General features: G+C 42.3%; 2 protein-coding genes across 2 annotated transcripts; both read left to right on the top strand.

Moving 5' to 3' along the window:
- The first annotated feature begins 4081 nt into the window (after positions 1–4081).
- LOC308326946 (transmembrane protein 272-like) lies at positions 4082–8634 on the top strand. Its single transcript, XM_080780039.1, has 3 exons — positions 4082–4203; positions 6520–6708; positions 8414–8634. Exons 1-3 carry the CDS (start codon positions 4116–4118, stop codon positions 8626–8628), a joined length of 492 nt encoding a protein of 163 aa, XP_080636165.1. The 5' UTR covers positions 4082–4115; the 3' UTR covers positions 8629–8634.
- Positions 8635–12361: 3727 nt separating this feature from the next.
- LOC308327693 (transmembrane protein 272-like) lies at positions 12362–17505 on the top strand (the record flags this gene model as incomplete). The annotated part of the gene is made up of 5 exons (XM_080781218.1): positions 12362–12552; positions 13046–13139; positions 13691–13879; positions 17206–17349; positions 17444–17505. Exons 2-5 carry the CDS (start codon positions 13067–13069, stop codon positions 17503–17505), a joined length of 468 nt encoding a protein of 155 aa, XP_080637344.1. The 5' UTR covers positions 12362–12552; positions 13046–13066.
- Between the last annotated feature and the right edge of the window lie 1967 nt (positions 17506–19472).

Here is a 19472-nt window from a genome sequence, read left to right as displayed (position 1 = left end):
AGATGCGCGTGCGTTTCTTACCTGTTATAATGACACCATCTCTGTCGGGGAGAGAGTTGATACTGTTGAGGAGAAGAAGCATATAGTTAGCCAAAGCATTTCCGGGGGTCCCAAACAGCCAAACATGTTGTGAACCCCTGCTCTAAACAAACGTATACTTACTGCGGGACAAAGCAATCCAAATCCCTATTTGACAGCCGTTGGGATTTCTTTCTCACTAACCTTTAGTTTTAACTAAGCATTATGCTGTATACTTTAGCTATATTTGAAAAATTGTAAAAAAAAAAATGCGGCACAAATCTTTGAATATATATTTAGGTTTAGGTTTAGGTTTATTTATTTAGCACGTAGTACAAAAAATAGACAATAACATATCAAAGAACAAAAATACAATGCAAGGAAGGGAAGAATAGAAGCCAGCTGGCTTTTTTGGAATCCTTTCCTGTAGGAAGAGGTCATTGGTTTAAACAGATTAAAAGTTCATAAAGAACAGTACACATAAGTCTACAAGTTGTTTTTTTTATTTCGACGTCGGGCCTAAAAAATGTGTTAAAAATACTCCACCGCCGCGACCCAGAACAACGACGGGGAACAGAGCCGCGATGACCTGAGTCATGTGACCTGAGTCATGTGACCCTGAGTCATGTGACCTGAGTCATGTGACCCTGAGTCATGTGACCTGAGTCATGTGACCTGAGTCATGTGACCCATGAGTCATGGCGGCTGCTCTGCAGACCGCGTGTGATTTCCTCGAGGCGTTTGATACGTTTAATCTCTGAATGTCGCGTCGGGGGAATGTGTCATATTTATTTATACCCGTCTGTGTCTGTGTCCCTTTGGTGCCCATCAGAGCCCTATAGCCATATAAGTTTCTATATCAGTGGTTCTCAAACTATTTAATGTCAAGGACCCCAAAAATTATATGTAATTGGCCGCCGAACCGCATCTGTTGTTCCAGAGACCCCCGAAAAAACTAAGATTTGAGTTAAAACTATAGGGATGTCTTATTACAAATCATACATTATACACTTCAGCTCATATATTCCCGCCTGGAATACATCATGTTGTGTTAACATGTTACATGTTTAGATGTTATTAATAATCAGGGGGGCAAACAACCGATGTGCCAGTGCGCATACGTCGTCAACATGTATTCTCAGATGATGAGGGGAGTGCCCCGGATGAGGAGACTATGTCGGTGGTGGAGGTATCATGTCAAATTGTCCATCATCTGTTAAATAAATATGCCTTTTTTGGCTAAGAAGGGAGTGATGTGGTTGTGGTGCTAACAGGAGGAAACATACCTTTATGCTGGACAGAGCCAGGCAGGTGACAGCCAGCGTGCCGATGCAGTGAGTAGGCCTCGCCTATATGAAGGACGCTCACCTCCAATGCACCGTTCCTGCTGCTAGTGTCTCTAGACAGTGCAAATACAAAAAATAAATAAGAACTACTGGCCAAAAACAACGTTCCACAAATACGAAAACAAAATGAACACTTAAGAAAATAACAAACAGCTAACTGTTACAGGCTTAAATGCCTCCTGCCATGAGGCCCTTGGCTTGGCTCACAGTTCTAACCTGTCGCTCCTTCACGACCAGCCTCCAGTGAGACTGAACTGCCTCACCCTGCAGCAATCCTGCTCTTAAACAGGTGGGGCAAACCATCCGCTAGTCTAATCAGTTAAGTGATAACTAACTCACCACACGGCTAACTAAAGCCTACGAGTAATCTTTCACACTACTATTATCTTTTAGAGGAATATATAATCAACTACATTTCATTTACAGAGCGTATAAGACAGCATAATACAATGGAAATGTAACTTAAAAAGGAACAAACACCCCTCCTCCTCCACAGTACTTGGCACCCTCCAATCTAGAGAGGAGTGCCAGCCCTGCAGAGGGGAGACAGGAGACAAACAGTGCAACTTCAGTGTCAATACAAAATATAAACATATTTAAACCTCTTGCAATCATTGTGGTGGAATGATAACAATGTAATTTGTACAATATATATATATATATATATATATATATATATATATATATATATATATATATATATAATATACATTGCATATTACTGTTCTAGAAAAAACGCGTCGCAATGCGACACGTTTTGAGCTTGTAGATCAGCTATTTTTGAATTGAAAACCTGAATAACTTTTTTGCTATATTTTTGAATTGGAATCCTGAAAAGTAACCTTTTTTATTGAATTTCAAATGCATTTAGTTATAGTTATGTTAACTTTATGAACTGTTAACATAACTACATTGGACACAAAAAGACAATAACATGTTAATACTAGTCATTAAGTACTAGTCATTAAGTACTAGTCATTTAATACTAGTCATTAAGTACTAGTCATTTAATACTAGTCATTAAGTACTAGTCATTTAATACTAGTCATTAAGTACTAGTCATTTAATACTAGTCATTAAGTACTAGTCATTTAATACTAGTCATTAAGTACTAGTCATTTAATACTAGTCATTAAAGGGACACTTCACCCTTTTTGCAAAAAAATATATGTTAATGACGTTTAGGAGCTTTAGATCACTTTCCTGGGGGTATTTATGTGTGTAATATGTGGTTTTAGATATTTTAGATTGTAGCAGTGAGCCTGTTGTCTCTGATGTCATGGACACTGGTCTCACTACCTTCCTGGACTACAATTCCCATAATTCTTTGGTGCACTGCTCCTCCTTGTGGATAGGGGGGAAAGCTGTCTTACTGAGACAACATGTAGTCCAGGAAGGAAGTGAGCCCAGTGTCCATGACATCAGAGACAACAGGCTCACTGCTACAATCTAAAATATCTAAAACCACATATTACACACACAAAGACCCCCAGGAGTGTGTTCTAAAGCTTCTAAAAGTCATTAACATATATTTTTTTGCAAAAAGGGTGAAGTGTCCCTTTAAGTACTAGTCATTTAATACTAGTCATTAAGTACTAGTCATTTAATACTAGTCATTAAGTACTAGTCATTTGTCATGAAGTAATTAAAGCGGGTTTGGAATCCTAACAGCTGAAACCAATACTATATCAGTATTCTGATATTAACATGAGGGCCGCATTAAGTGAAGGTGGGGGCCGCATGTGGCCCCCGGGCCGCCAGTTGCCCCACCCCTGCTGCTAAAGCATTACATAATGCTTAAAACACCAAAAGGGGTTCCTGCCCAGAATGGGTTAAGGCCGCATCCTGGTGGCTGATGTTTACACAAGGTCTAAGAGAGCTTTCACTTTCGTTTCCTCTTGAGCGAAGCAAGAAACACAACCAGGATTAGGTCACTCACTGCATGAGCATACAGAGCTCAGTCAGAATGCCACAGGCTGAATGCACAACTACACGTCAGAAGTCCTCCAAGTGTGGGCCTAACTGCTTACATTTGTGTTCCTTTCTAGAGCATCGTTGGTATGTGTTTGATACTTTAATTGTGTTTTTATAGCGATGCTTTTATTGTTATTTTGTGTGTGTGTGTGTGTGTGTGTGTGTGTGTGTGTGTGTGTGTGTGTGTGTGTGTGTGTGTGAGTTATCTGTAGTTAACTGCATAACATGTGATTTCATAACACCGTGTGTGTGTGTGTGTGTGTGTGTGTGAGAGTTATCTGTAGTTAACTGCATAACATGTGATTTCATAACACCGTGTGTGTGTGTGTGTGTGTGTGTGTGTGTGTGTGTGTGTGTGTGTGTGAGAGATAGAACATGTGCAACAGGTCTATCAAAGCTCCACCCCTCACCTGACTCATCTGAGACGGTAAGATTGCACTTTGGATCAAACGCACAACTTCCAGCGAGGAGGACAGACTGTCTTTCCATCCACAGCTACAGGAGGGAATAGTGACCCAGACCACTGGAACAACCTGCTGCTGACTCTGTCAACTGGGTTACAAAATCGTGGGATAAAAATTATACAAAAAAAAAACAAGAAAGTACAAAATACTTTTTAATTTGTTTTTAATTTGTAATGTAATGTGTGTTTTTTTTTTTTATTTGTGCCATAGCCAGGTTATACTGTATAATGGATATACCTTGCTGTTTATAAACATGTTATTTTAGTTTGTAAAACACTTTTTTTTGTTCATTATATAGGTTTCAGTAATCTGGATGAAAATGGCCGAAGCGTGTTCTGTTATCGTGGAGTCGGCCGTGGCGGCGGGCGTTACGGCGTACGGCCTCGCCCACATCGTAGAAGGTGAGTAGTCGATAGGCATGTCACGATATATCGTAGATCCATAGATATATATCGATATTAATCCCGACGATATGAATCGATTCATTGAAATCGATTTTCAGTTAGTGTGTGATATGTGAAATGTGAGCTTTAGTCATATTCCATCATTATTCAAGTGCTTTTGGAGAGAAATGAGAGTCAATTTCAGTAGTAGAGCACTGTAGAGGGGAGCTGTGTGTGTCTGTGACTGTAGAGGGGAGCTGTGTGTGTCTGTGACTGTAGAGGGGAGCTGTGTGTGTGTGTGTGTGTGTGTGTGTGTGTGTGTGTGTGTGTGACTGTAGAGGGGAGCTGTGTGTGTCTGTGACTGTAGAGGGGAGCTGTGTGTGTGTCTGTGACTGTAGAGGGGAGCTGTGTGTGTCTGTGACTGTAGAGGGGAGCTGTGTGTGTGTCTGTGACTGTAGAGGGGAGCTGTGTGTGTCTGTGACTGTAGAGGGGAGCTGTGTGTGTCTGTGACTGTAGAGGGGAGCTGTGTGTGTCTGTGACTGTAGAAGGGAGCTGTGTGTGTCTGTGACTGTAGAGGGGAGCTGTGTGTGTGTGTGTGTGTGTGTGTGTGTGTGTGTGTGTGTGTGTGTGTGTGTGTGTGTGTCTGTGACTGTAGAGGGGAGCTGTGCGTGTCTGTGTCTGTGCCCAGGTGATGATGGTCATTGATGCTCATCAAGGAAGGCAGTTCATAATTATGTTTCTGCACTGTCAAAAGTAATGCTACGGCTGTGGCTGTGAGGCTGTGAGCTTGCAGGCTGTAAGAACTGAGACCCTTCCACATCAGATCCACATTACAGGCTTTACTGGTTGTTCCTCAGACAAAGCAAATAACCAAAGGCGATCATGGAGCCTTTGTAGGTTTTGCCCCTAGGCTATGGAATGAGCTTCCACTCCACCTATAAGAACTGTGGATTCTGTGGACATTTTCAAAAGGACAGTTGAAAACTCACCTTTTTAAACAGGCCTTTCCGACCATAGCCGGCATGGTTAAATGTTAAATGTTGATTGCTTTATTTTTACTCTACTTTTTTCTATTTTCGATTTTGCCTTACTTTATTAGTGATTTAGTTCTTGACTTGTTTTATTGACTATTGACTTGTCTTAATTTTATTGTTGTTAAAGCACTTTGTGACTGTAATTGTCTGTGAAAGGTGCTCTATGAATAAACTTTACTTTCTTACTTACTTTACTTCACAATAAAAGCAAGCAGCTTTCACAAGTTGGCCCATACTAAAGACAAGGAAAAGGATTAAGAATTCGGTGGCATTTCACATTCACACAAAGAGCAATTTTTTCCCCCCAAAATGTAAAAAAAAATATATATAATAAGGAATTAATTTGGATAATGGTAATGTCACTTTATTAATCCCCAAGGGTTTTTTTATTCAATAAAGTCTGCGGTTCTATATGGATATGGGGTTTGGCAATAAATAAAAAATTAAAGAACAAAAACAAAGAACAAAAATTGTTCCTTTTTAGTTTTTGTTAGTTAAAAAGGTTGAATTAGGAACTATATGAACTGAACTATAGTTCCTTTTTAAAATGTCTGAACTGTGAACTGAACTATAGTTCTTTTTTAAACGTCTGAACTATATGAACTGAACTATAGTTATTTTTTAAATGTCTGAACTGTGAACTGAACTATAGTTCTTTTTTAAATGTCTGAACTATATGAACTGAACTATAGTTCTTTTTTAAATGTCTGAACTGTGAACTGAACTATAGTTCTTTTTTAAATGTCTGAACTGTGAACTGAACTATAGTTCTTTTTTAAATGTCTGAACTGTGAACTGAACTATAGTTCTTTTTTAAATGTCTGAACTGTGAACTGAACTATAGTTCTTTTTTAAATGTCTGAACTGTGAACTGAACTATAGTTCTTTTTTAAATGTCTGAACTGTGAACTGAACTATAGTTCTTTTTTAAATGTCTGAACTGTGAACTGAACTATAGTTCTTTTTTAAATGTCTGAACTGTGAACTGAACTATAGTTATTTTTTAAATGTCTGAACTGTGAACTGAACTATAGTTCTTTTTTAAATGTCTGAACTGTGAACTGAACTATAGTTCCTTTTTAAATGTCTGAACTGTGAACTGAACTATAGTTCTTTTTTAAATGTCTGAACTGTGAACTGAACTATAGTTCTTTTTTAAATGTCTGAACTGTGAACTGAACTATAGTTCCTTTTTAAATGTCTGAACTGTGAACTGAACTATAGTTCCTTTTTAAATGTCTGAACTGTGAACTGAACTAGTTCATAAAATACATGAACTTTCCCAACACTTTCCCAACAGGTGCGTCGTACCTGTATCAGTGTCCTATTGAGCCTTCCATCCCCATCTACGTTCTGGTTCTGGGGTTCAGCCTGTTGCTGATGCTGGTTCTGGTGCTGATCGCACGACACGACTGCTGTTCTGCACGGGTCGGGTTCTACGTTCTGATTGGAGTGGACGCTATGTTCCTCCTGTGCTGGTTCATCACTGGTGAGTTTGAAAACAAAACAAAAAATCAATGTCGGTCAAAGGTTGTTTTTAGAGAAAGTAAAAGGTGAGTGTATTTCTTTTTTTCATTTGCTGCTTTCTTTCGGCAAAATATGTATTTCTTTACAAAATGTTATAGCGATTTATTTTTTTATTCTTTACTATAGTCCTACTAGACCCCAAGAAATTACATTTGGCCACAAAAGATCACAGGATCTACTGAATGTGTCTGTAACGGCAGACGCCGTTACTATACCTATAATGCAGATGCTAACAATTCTACATGCATGGTATAATGTAAATAAGGACACAAATTGTAACAAATGCATTTATTGAAGTTAAGGGGGGGTGCGGGCAGCTCAAGGTTATTCAGGGGGGCTCACTGAGTTGTCGGTGATTCATTGAAGTGGCGGATCTCCTCATACACCCACAAATGAACAGATATAAGGCACATTAGTTTAGGAATAAAGAGGACAGCATACTTTCTAATTGACCAGTATAATGAGAGGACTTGTGAAGAAGGAATGTAAATCTCTGATGTCTAAACTCACCTCTGTTTACTCTCACCCCCTTTTTGAAACTAGCTCCTTGCCACTCGCCCTACACACTTCCACTCGGTTTGAGCATAGATATTTAAATCATAGAGACAGCACTGGATGGGATGGGAATCCCGGTGCCGTCTCTATTATTTATATATCTATGCTCAAACCGAGTGGAAGTGTGTAGGGCGAGTGGCAAGGAGCTAGTTTCAAAAAGGGCCTCATCCTCCCCTCAGGGTGGTGTTCGGGCAAATGAGTTCCCTCCGGGTACAGGCACCCCTCTTATAGTTCCGGAAGGGACCAAGTGGGAAATGGATAGCAGGGGGGGATTGGGATGGACTACAATGAATGTAATCCTGTATGTGTTGTGTATATATTCTATGCTAACTACTAATTGTAAATAGGTATTGAGGGTGCATATACAGGGAGTAAGTTTATATAAAATGGCATGGAGTGATTCTAAGAATGGGGAATATGGTTATGGTTACCCATGGGGAATGGTATGGGCTAACCAGGTAATGGACTGCCCTATAAAAGGCAGTCAGTTGTCTTTAACCCGAGATATGACAGGTTGTTGTGCATATGACTGTCAAAGTGATTGAGAAACAATGGAGAAATAAAGCCTTATTGAAGGTGCCCTGGACTGGTCTCTATTTATTTGTTGCCTTGGCCGCTCGACACTATCAGTGTCAAACTGACATATTGAGCCTATGACACACAGTGTGGCTTCCCCCCAGTAGACTATACCTTCACATTCAGTAGATCCTGTGATCTTCTGTGGCCAGATGTAATTTCTTGGGGTCTAGTAGGACTATAGTAAATAATAATAAAAACAAAAACGCTATAACATTTTGTAAAGAAATACAGATTTAGCCCCATGCTCGAATGCCCCCGCCCCCCTGTCAAAAACAGCTACAATCCCTATAAAACGAAAGAAAGCAGCAAATTAAAGAAAAAATATTTTACTTTCTCTCATAACAACCTAAAAAATGTACCTTGGTTGAAAAAAACTAAAGTTGTCCTTTAACTATTGTACGTTTTTTACTAAACTACACCTCAATTTAGCAACTCCCACCGCAAAGGGGTTATTGATGGATGAAAACAGTGCCTTAACCACACACTAATGTAATGCTTTATAATTATGTTACAATGCTGTTTTTTCCCTATAGGTCACATGTGGATCTACTCCGCCTATGAGCCCGACTACACTAATTCTACGTCGTCTCAATATTGTCACCAGACCGTCTACCTGTGGGCTTTCGGGAACACCGTTGCGTTGGACGTCCTACTGGGTCTCTTGCCGTTATGTGCAGGCTGCTATTGCCTTTACAGTTCATGCAAGAAGGCTCCTCAACGTAGGCCTAGGTGGAGAACGTACAGGTAAACCTAGGCCTAGGCAGAGAAGGTAGACTTAGATAGCATTTGATACAGACTTATAGCATGTTATGTAGACAATGTAGACAGCACTATAATTGCATTGTATGTAGTCATAGCACGTCATATAGTACATATGTATAGCATAGTAGTATATATGTAAAAAAAAAATAATAATAATAATAATACGAATGTATTTATGTTATGTATGTACTTGGGAATTTTAAATATGTATTTATGTCTGTTGTGAGTCTGGCGTAGAGGATTTCATCCTGTGCTGGAAATATTTTCAATAAATTTCAATAATTTCAATAAATGTATAGTTTATATGTAGTTTCATTATATAGATATTCCACTGTTACTTTCTTAGCTTACGCATGTTTCATGATAAATGTTTTTATGTGATGTATTCGGATCCCATGCTTTTTTGTTCTTGCTTAATGTAAATCGCTCTGGATTAAGAGCATCTGCTAAATGCCTAAATTGTAATTGTAGAAGGTAAACGTAAACCTAGGCCTAGGTGGAGAAGGTACTAGGTAGACGTAAACCTAGGCCTAAAACTGATAAACGGTGATTCATGATTCGGGGTCATACCTATGTTCCCCTCAGCCCTATGTTCCCTCTTCCCTCAGCCCTATGTTCCCTCAGCCCTATATGTTCCCTCAGCCCTATGTTCCCTCAGCCCTATGTTCCCTCAGCCCTATGTTCCCTCAGCCCTATGTTCCCTCAGCCCTATGTTCCCTCAGCCCTATGTTCCCTCAGCCCTATGTTCCCTCAGCCCTATGTTCCCTCAGAAGGAGCATTGGTCCGAGGTGCGCTGGGGGTCGGGAGAGGGTGGGTGGTTAGGTTTAGGTGTCTGCCCCGGGGGAGGTTAGGGTTAGGGTGAGGGTTTGAGGTAGGTTGTCGATCGGACCCGAGGGAACATAGGGCTGAGGGAACATAGGTCCGATACCGATTCTGACTGATATTCTGATATTATACAGATTGGGCTGCAATGGAAGCAAGCCTATAGACCTATATACTGTATACTGTATACTGTACTATCATGGTTTTATATTGCTATGCTCTAGTCTACTGTCTGGTTTTACTCTGTTCAGCACTTTGGTCAGCTTTGGCTGTTGTAAAGATGCTAGACAAATACAGTTTGATTTGATTTGATTTGATACTCTCAAAGCCTGTTTGTTAATAAAGTATTCAATCAATCAATAAATACTCTTTTCACTACTGAATGAGATGAGTGCACTAATGTATTGTTATAGACTATAGAGGTACTAGAAACCTTTGATTTATATTGAACTCATTGATTAATTCTTTCATCTTTAAATTTAAATTTAAATTACTTTTTTTGCTGGTGAAAACCTTTTAAATAATCTGTGTTATTTTGAGACCGTTCCGATAACGATATGGTCGATTCTGATTATGCTATACCGATTTGTGTCCCTAATTTGTATTAGGTTTTAGGGTTTAGGGTTTAGGGTTTTAGAATTTAGGGTTTTAGGGTTTAGGGTTTTAGGGATGTGCCGATGAGACATTTTGACCTCCTCTGGGGGACTGCGTGGAGGCCCTCCTCTGGGGGACTGCGTGGAGGACCTCCTCTGGGGGACTGCGTGGAGGACCTCCTCTGGGGGACTGCGTGGAGGCCCTCCTCTGGGGGACTGCGTGGAGGCCCTCCTCTGGGGGACTGCGTGGAGGCCCTCCTCTGGGGGACTGCATGGAGGCCCTCCTCTGGGGGACTGCGTGGAGGCCCTCCTCTGGGGGACTGCATGGAGGCCCTCCTCTGGGGGACTGCGTGGAGGCCCTCCTCTGGGGGACTGCGTGGAGGCCCTCCTCTGGGGGACTGCGTGGAGGACCTCCTCTGGGGGACTGCGTGGAGGACCTCCTCTGGGGGACTGCGTGGAGGACCTCCTCTGGGGGACTGCGTGGAGGACCTCCTCTGGGGGACTGCGTGGAGGCCCTCCTCTGGGGGACTGCGTGGAGGACCTCCTCTGGGGGACTGCGTGGAGGACCTCCTCTGGGGGACTGCGTGGAGGACCTCCTCTGGGGGACTGCGTGGAGGCCCTCCTCTGGGGGACTGCGTGGAGGACCTCCTCTGGGGGACTGCGTGGAGGACCTCCTCTGGGGGACTGCGTGGAGGACCTCCTCTGGGGGACTGCGTGGAGGCCCTCCTCTGGGGGACTGCGTGGAGGACCTCCTCTGGGGGACTGCGTGGAGGACCTCCTCTGGGGGACTGCGTGGAGGACCTCCTCTGGGGGACTGCGTGGAGGCCCTCCTCTGGGGGACTGCGTGGAGGACCTCCTCTGGGGGACTGCGTGGAGGCCCTCCTCTGGGGGACTGCGTGGAGGACCTCCTCTGGGGGACTGCGTGGAGGACCTCCTCTGGGGGACTGCGTGGAGGCCCTCCTCTGGGGGACTGCGTGGAGGACCTCCTCTGGGGGACTGCGTGGAGGACCTCCTCTGGGGGACTGCGTGGAGGACCTCCTCTGGGGGACTGCGTGGAGGACCTCCTCTGGGGGACTGCGTGGAGGCCCTCCTCTGGGGGACTGCGTGGAGGACCTCCTCTGGGGGACTGCGTGGAGGACCTCCTCTGGGGGACTGAGTGGAGGACCTCCTCTGGGGGACTGCGTGGAGGACCTCCTCTGGGGGACTGCGTGGAGGACCTCCTCTGGGGGACTGCGTGGAGGCCCTCCTCTGGGGGACTGCGTGGAGGCCCTCCTCTGGGGGACTGCGTGGAGGACCTCCTCTGGGGGACTGCGTGGAGGACCTCCTCTGGGGGACTGCGTGGAGGCCCTCCTCTGGGGGACTGCGTGGAGGCCCTCCTCTGGGGGACTGCGTGGAGGACCTCCTCTGGGGGACTGCGTGGAGGACCTCCTCTGGGGGACTGCGTGGAGGACCTCCTCTGGGGGACTGCGTGGAGGACCTCCTCTGGGGGACTGCGTGGAGGACCTCCTCTGGGGGACTGCGTGGAGGACCTCCTCTGGGGGACTGCGTGGAGGACACACTAAAAAGCTTTGCTGTTTGTTGAAGAGACACATTTTCGCTGAATGAATAGATGAGCTTCAGAATGATAAAGTAGCCTATCTAGCCTACATAATAATTATGAAAGTGAAAGGACCACAACAAGCCACTGGCTTTATTGCGTTGTGTGATATAAGCATAATAAAAGTAGGATATATAAATTAGGCGCACCTCAAACTCAGAAGTCAGTCAGAATGTCACATGCTGAATGAACACAACTACACGTCAGAAGTCCTCCAAGTGTAGGCCTAACTGCTTACATCTGTGTTCCTTTCTAGAGCATCGTTGGTATGTATTTGATACTTCAATTGTGTTTTTATAGAGATGCTTTTATTGTTATTTTGTGTGTGTGTGTGAGTTATTTGTAGTTAACTGCATAACATGTGATTTCATAACACTGTGTGTGTGTATAATGTTGTGTAGTCATTCTAGCTGTTGATATGACATTGTATATAGTTATTTATTCTAGCTGCCAAACATATAACCGTATTGTTTTCTTGCATTGATGTGTATTAAGGAAAGGAGTTTAAGCACTTATTATGCTGTAGGTTTTTTGAGTGGTGCAACCACTCCAAGGAACAGCTATGTCCTAACCTAACCTATGTGTTGGACTATGTGACAGACTACTGTATGTCCCCATGTTTAGAGTACCAGGGTACGGGCAAAAGTGGCACTGTTGTGCCAGAAACAGAGAGAGAGAGAGAGAGAGAGAGAGAGAGAGAGAGAGAGATAGAGAGAGAGAGGTATAGGGGGAGAGGGGAGTTGCACTACTCAGTTCACAGAGGTGTGTTTTTTGTATTGCAGTTCACCCTTGAATCCATACAAACTGTTGACTACAAACAACATATTTGTTGTTGAAGAAAGGCATTCATCTGACTGTTGATCATACTATCCACAGTATCCAGTGTTCAGTGAGAACAGTACGTTATCATATCTCCATTTCCTATCAGTCATTGTCAGATTTATGACTGTCTTTGTTGTACAGTATACTGCATGACTGCACACCCACAGCGCTGTTTATTATTCTTTTATTGTACTGTACTGTACTTTAACCGGCAGTTGGCTGTGTGAACCCGCCCTGATCAGTGGCGGAGAAAATATGTTATACTAAAGTGTCAATACCGTAGGCTACCACAGGTAGGCTACACGTCTGGAATTCAACCTTTACTTTTTCATTTATTTATTTTTTATATAGAACTGGTTTATTGATGTGATCCAAATCTAATCTGTAATGTAATGCGTTTTGTTTTTTGGGTTTTTTTTTTATTGTATTTAATTGTGCCATAGCCAGGTTATACTGTATAATAATGGATACCTTGCTGTTTATAAACATGTTATTTTAGTTTGTAAAACACTTAGAAAAGGAGCTACATTAGATTAATTTGTTTATTTATTTATTTTTATTCATTATAGGTTTCAGTCACCTGGATTCAAATGGAAGATGTTATCGTGGAGTCGGGCCTGGCAGCGGGCGCTGCAGCGTACTGCATTGCCCACATCGTAGAAGGTGAGTAGTTGATTGGCATGTATCGATACATTGTAGAAGGTGAGTAGTTGATTGGCATGTATCGATACATTGTAGAAGGTGAGTAGTTGATTGGCATGTATCGATTTTCAAAGGGGGTTAGTGAGTGATTTGTACTGCATGAACGGCCTAGACTAGATCTTTAACCCATTCTGACCTGAGATCAGATTCATACGAGGTTTCCACTGGGACACACACTGGTCTGATTAACCCATTCTGACCTGAGATCAGATTCTGAAAATGTCAGTCGATCTTCGATTTTTTTCAAAAATAGCAGACCTACAAGCTCGTAGCGCGCCGCTCGTAGCGCGCCACTCGGTGGCGCGCTATGAGCTTGTAGATCTGCTATTTTTCAATAGCTAAAGCATAACATGATGCTATAACACCAAAATGGGTTCCCGGTCAGAATGGGTTAAGAAACAGGTACTGTTGTCTGTGACTGTGACTGAACTATAGTTCCTTTTTTAAATGTCTGCACTGGGAACTGAACTTGTTCATAAACTAGATGAACTTTCCCAACACTTTCCCAACAGGTGCGTCGTACCGGTACCAGTGTCCCGTCGAGCCAATGATCCCCGTCTACGCTCTGTTGCTGGGTTTCGGCCTGCTGCTGATGCTGGTTCTGGTGCTGATCGCACGACGCGACTGCTGTTCTGCAACGGTTGTTCTGGGGGTTCTGATTGGAGTGGACGCTATGTTCCTCCTGTGCTGGATCATCACTGGTGAGTTTGAAAGGCATGGTTAGTCGACTAAAATCGTATGATATTTAGTCGACTGAAACTAGACTGTAACACTAAGAGATTCCAGGTGACTAAAATGTGACAAACTAAATGAAAACTATTTAAGAGACTATGGGGCTGTATTTTGCGTGTCTTAAGTACCAGGTCTTATTCCCTAACTTGAGTAAACTAAAGACCTGGAGGCGTGATCAATGCTCTTTGGCTATTCTGAGTGTCCAAAGAACATTGATCACGCCTCCAGGTCTTTAGTTTACTCAAGTTAGGGAATAAGACCTGGTACTTAAGACACGCAAAATACAGCCTATGCAGGCCCATTCATAGTCTGGATTTTCGGTGGTGAGCTGACCACCGGTGGTGAGTAAAAACAAAGAGATGGGCTGGAGCGGTGGCGGTGGTTTAGTTTGGTTGTCACCTCACCACTGAACATGCAGACTATGAATGAGCCTTTACTGAGACAACATGTAGTCCAGGAAGTAAGTGAGCCCAGTGTCCATGACGTCATAGACAATCATGGGCTCACTGCTAAAATCTAAAATATCTCAAAACACACATTACACACAAAGGCAAAACCTTTATGTGTTCTAAATCTTCTAAACGTCATTAACATATATGTTTTTTGTGGTGTTTCCCTTTAACAGTATGTTATGCACAAAACAAAACAAAAAAATCAATGTCTTAAAGGGCCACTTCACCCCTGACACAACCTGATCTTATTTTAATGTTAATGGTATTTGTAATAGATAACAGTAGCACAATTTGAAATTTGCACCCTTTGACCAGAAAAATAATGAAGTCTGTGCATTTGACTAGGGGTTGACTGGATTGCTGAATTCCTACAATGCCCATAATGCTTTGCTGCTGTTCCTCAGGGGGAGGCTGCGTGTAGGTGTGACTTTATCCTCCCATTTTCTAAAAACAACAAATACACATGGAAGTGACCCAGTGTTGCCATGTCTGCTTATTATAAGCAACTTTGGGCTTATTTGTGTTGCTTGTAAATATTGGTGGTTCACTGGTTTCTTTTTTTTGGCTTGTTTCTAAAATGTAGTTGATATTTGGGCTTTCTTCCAAATGTTTTTTACACCAGTGGTTCTCCATGAACATGCCAAGGACCCCCAAATCAATTTGTATTTTTCCACGTAATTTGTGCCATGGAGCCCTCTATTAGATATGTGTTCAAATGTTTCAAAGATATTCCACATTTGCACTTTATCCACTCAAAGTTTTTTTTAAATAGCCGGCTTATGTGCCTATAATATGTGCATAATATAAATAACCAAAAGTATATGTGCATAATTTGTTTTTGGGCTTGTTTGCACTTTGCATGGACATGGTTGCTTATTTCTCTCACAAAGTCAAATAACTGGCAACCTTCACAGCTTGCAGAACTTTTTGCAAGAATAATAACAAACCTGACGTTGTTGACTCATAACTGTCATAAGTCCACTTTTTGCTAGCTTTTTTGGAGTGGATGACTGAAAAACATGACATGAAGCCCTTTCTTGTACAACGTGAAGTCTGCTTCTACTTTTTCTTGAACCAGTAAACGGTTGGATTGGTTTTTGGAAGAAAGTATTCACTCTTCAGGAATTAGACAGAGCCGCTGCAGACGCATCAACGGCATCATGCTTACGGTTGAAAATTGTCATGTAGCTTTTTATGGCAAATCAAACTAAATATATATAAATTACCATAGTATCACTAAACAAACGTGTTTTTCCTCAGAATTGTTTCCTCATTCCCACACCATGAAGAAAGTCTGTGATTGACATTGAAGGGAGATATAATGCATTTTATAATAAAACAAAATTTACGTTTCATATTCATGTGCGACTACCAATAATTACATGTTTCATTGTAACATTGTGTCATCATGCTTTTAATTAGTGGATATGGTAACATATTATGTTTTAGGCATACTGTAGCCTACATAGTTCAACTGTATAGTAAGCAATCCCCAGCAAAATGAAATCGTTCAAATGAACACTATATGGGATTTGGGGTGCAACCTTTTTTTCATTGTTTACATATAGTCAATGAGCAGCAAGCAGGTGTACATCATGTAAACATTTTATTAGATAACTTCATTATAGCGGTTTTAGTTTTGAAATGATGACATGAAGGCTTGGAAAATGGAATGTTCTTCTTTATAGGTGAACACAACTCTTCAGCAGTTCCTCTCACGTTTTGAAGGCTGAAAACGACATCCGTATTGTCTGTCCTCATGACTCCTGTAAATGAGAGAACAATCAACAATATATGGCCATCATCTATCCGACGTGAAGCCTGATTTATACTTTGTTGCATGCATGACGTTGGTGCACCGAAAATAACAGACCTACAAGCTCACAAAGTGTCAAATCCGCGATGCGCTGTGAGCTTGTAGACCTTCTATTTTCGGGACGTAACGATATGATAGAACATGGCTGCGTCTATGAACTGGAATCTTGATATGAAACAAATCTAGTACTACAACATTCTGAACAGTCTGAAATACACATACATAGCCTAGCTACTACCCTAACTTTATACATCTCTCACATTAAAGCAATCGATTGCTAGATTATGCAAGTTTACATAATGTTTACACTTTGCAGAAATACTATTCACATGACGCTCGCTCGTATGACAGTCATGTTTCAGGGCTACATAAATACTTACTTGACAAGTAAAAGATATCCAGGGCCAGGCCCCCTGCATGCTGAATGCTCGTTTCATCTGTGCCGGGGTTGCTCTTCTGTGTATTCCGGTTCAAATAAATATTGTCCATGGAGTCCGTGGATCAATATATCACTCTGCACTGCAAACGCCATGATAATAGTAAAGTAATACAAACAATCGGAGTGAGGAATGCATCGGTGGGGGTGGCTGGGGTTGTAGGTGGAACGGAGTAGAGACTAGGGACACCCCTCGGGGCTGTCTTCAGGTGTAGGTGTAGCCGTGTGTAGGTGACGCGCATACGCTAGGGTGACGCGAGGTTAGACTGTTGTAGTCCGGAGGGGAGGGGCCACCGTGTTTGTGACGTACATAACATGAAGAACTAACCAGGATATCTGAAAACAGAGATTGCGCACAGAAAAACCCAGGAAAAGTGTTTCTAGTGCCCTAAACATCATTAAAATAAGATCAGGTTGTGTCAGGGGTGAAGTGGCCCTTTAACTAATTGTATACGGTTTTACTAAACCACACCTCAATGTATCAACTCCCACCGCGAAGGGTTTATTGATGGATGAAAACAGTGCCTTAACCACACACTAATGTAATGCTTTATAATATGTTACAATGCTGTTCTTTTTTTCCCCCTATAGGTCACAAGTGGATCTACTCCGTCTATGAGCCCGACTACACTAATTCTACGTCGTCTCAATATTGTCACCAGACGGTCTACCTGTGGGCTTTCGGGAACACCGTTGCGTTGGACGTCCTACTGGTTCTCGTGCTGTTATGTGGAGGCTGCTAGCGTTGGACGTCCTACTGGGTCTCGTGCTGTTATGTGGAGGCTGCTAGCGTTGGACGTCCTACTGGGTCTCGTGCTGTTATGTGGAGGCTGCTATTTCCTTTGTGAGATTACGGAGGATCCTCAACGTAGACGGTTGTTACGTCGTTGACTGATTCTGATAATATACAGATTGTCTGACCTTGTCCACGTCAACATCCCCACCAGGTCTCTCAGGTCTGCCTCCTCCCTCACCCTGAAAGTCCTCCCAACCCGTCTCTCCACCATGGGGTCAAGAGCCTTCAGCCGCTCTGCCCCTCACCTCTGGAACTCCCTCCCCCCCTCTGACATCAGAAACATGGACTCTATCACCACTTTCCAAACCCACCTCAAAACCCACCTGTTTAGGCAGGCCTATGACCCTGCATGACCTGTGTCTTCTGCTGCAAGCTGTGTTTTTGTTCTGCTTTTAACTGTTCTGCTTTTAACTTGTACTGTTTTTAACCTGTACGGCGACCTTGAGTGCCCTGAAAGGCGCCTTATAAATAAAATAAAATTAGATTGGGCTGCAATGGAAGCAAGCCTAGAGGCCTAGACTGTACTATCATGGTTTTATATTGCTATGCTCTAATGTCTGGTTTTACTCCGTTCAGCACTTTGGTCAGCTTTCGCTGTTGTAAATGTGCTATACAAATACAGTTTGATTTGATTTGATTTGATTTGATACCAGGGGCTTGGCTAAAAGCCTGTTTGTTAATAAAGTATTCAATCAATAAATACTCCATTCCCAAGTGTCCCAAGTTTTCACAACTGAATGACTATACTGAATGAGATGAGTCAACAAATGAATTGTTCTAGACTATAGAGGTACTAGAAACTTGAACTCATTGATGAATTCTTTCATCTTTTAATATTAATTAAAAACCCCTGTGTCAATAATCTACTGTGATCCTGGGCTCTACACACCCTCCACCAACCTGGGGAGAGCAACGGACTTGAACTCATGCTTCCTTCATGCCTGAGTGTCCAAGTTGCTCCTTTACACCTGACAGGGGGGAGTTTCCCTGGTTGGACGTAGCGCGTGGAAGGAACACGTTATTCCAACCAGTTCCTTTCCCCTCCATCAGGCGCCCCGGCTGGCCAGGGGGAGGCAGTTTAGAGACCAGGATTACTGCATGTTTTTGTGAGGTATACCTACCCTGGTGAAAACCTTTTAAATAATCTGTATTATTTTGAGACCGTTCCGATAACGATATGGCCGATTCGGATTATGCTACCTATTTGTGTCCCTAATTTGTATTAGGTTTTAGGGTTTAGGGTTTAAGTTTATAGGGTTTAAGGTTTTAGGGATGTGCCGATGAGAAAAATTATAATAATTTTGTCCATTCTGAAAAATACATGTACTGTAACAGGGTGTCTTCAAGTCAGATTTAACTTAAAACACCAATTTTATATTTAATATTGTGATCAGCTTGTAGATCTGTTCAAGCTGTTACTTTGGGCTTGTTTATCTGTAGATAAAGACATCGGACCGATTAATTAATCGGTCTCATTGATTCATCGAACCGTTTCCGATTAATCTAAAACCAACTAAAATCGGCAGACACCGATTGTGTTTGCCGATTAATCTCCCATCACTAATTTGTATACATTAATTGTTATACAAAAAAATATCTAAAGCCACACATTACACACATAAAGACCCCCAGGAAAGTGTTCTAGATCTTCTAAACATCATTAACAAATAGGCCTATACTCTTTCTTTGCTGTTATGTTTTGTTGGTCCAATTAAACCATTCTGAACGGGAACCCATTTCGGTGTTAGCATCATGTTATGCTTTATCGCTATTGAAAAATAGCAGATCTACAAGCTCATAGCGCGCCACCGAGTGGCGCGCTACGAGCTTGTAGATCTGCTATTTTTGAAAAATCGAAGAACGACTGACATTTTTATAGAATCTGATCTCAGGTCAGAATGGGTTCATCAGACCAGTGTGTGTCCAGTGGAAACCTCGTATGAATCTGATCTCAGGTCAGAATGGGTTAAGAAGACCAAGGACCACATGTGGAAAGGAGGGGAAAAAAAAGAAATCCTTGACATTTTAGAAAGAAGAAGAAGATCATGTACTTTCCTTTGAG

The sequence above is a fragment of the Protomyctophum bolini genome (genome assembly GCF_963924005.1).
Source record: "Protomyctophum bolini genome assembly, chromosome: 13".
Classification (NCBI taxonomy): domain Eukaryota; kingdom Metazoa; phylum Chordata; class Actinopteri; order Myctophiformes; family Myctophidae; genus Protomyctophum; species Protomyctophum bolini.
Note: the sequence above shows the minus strand (reverse complement) of the source record. Positions and strands in the feature narration are given on the sequence as shown.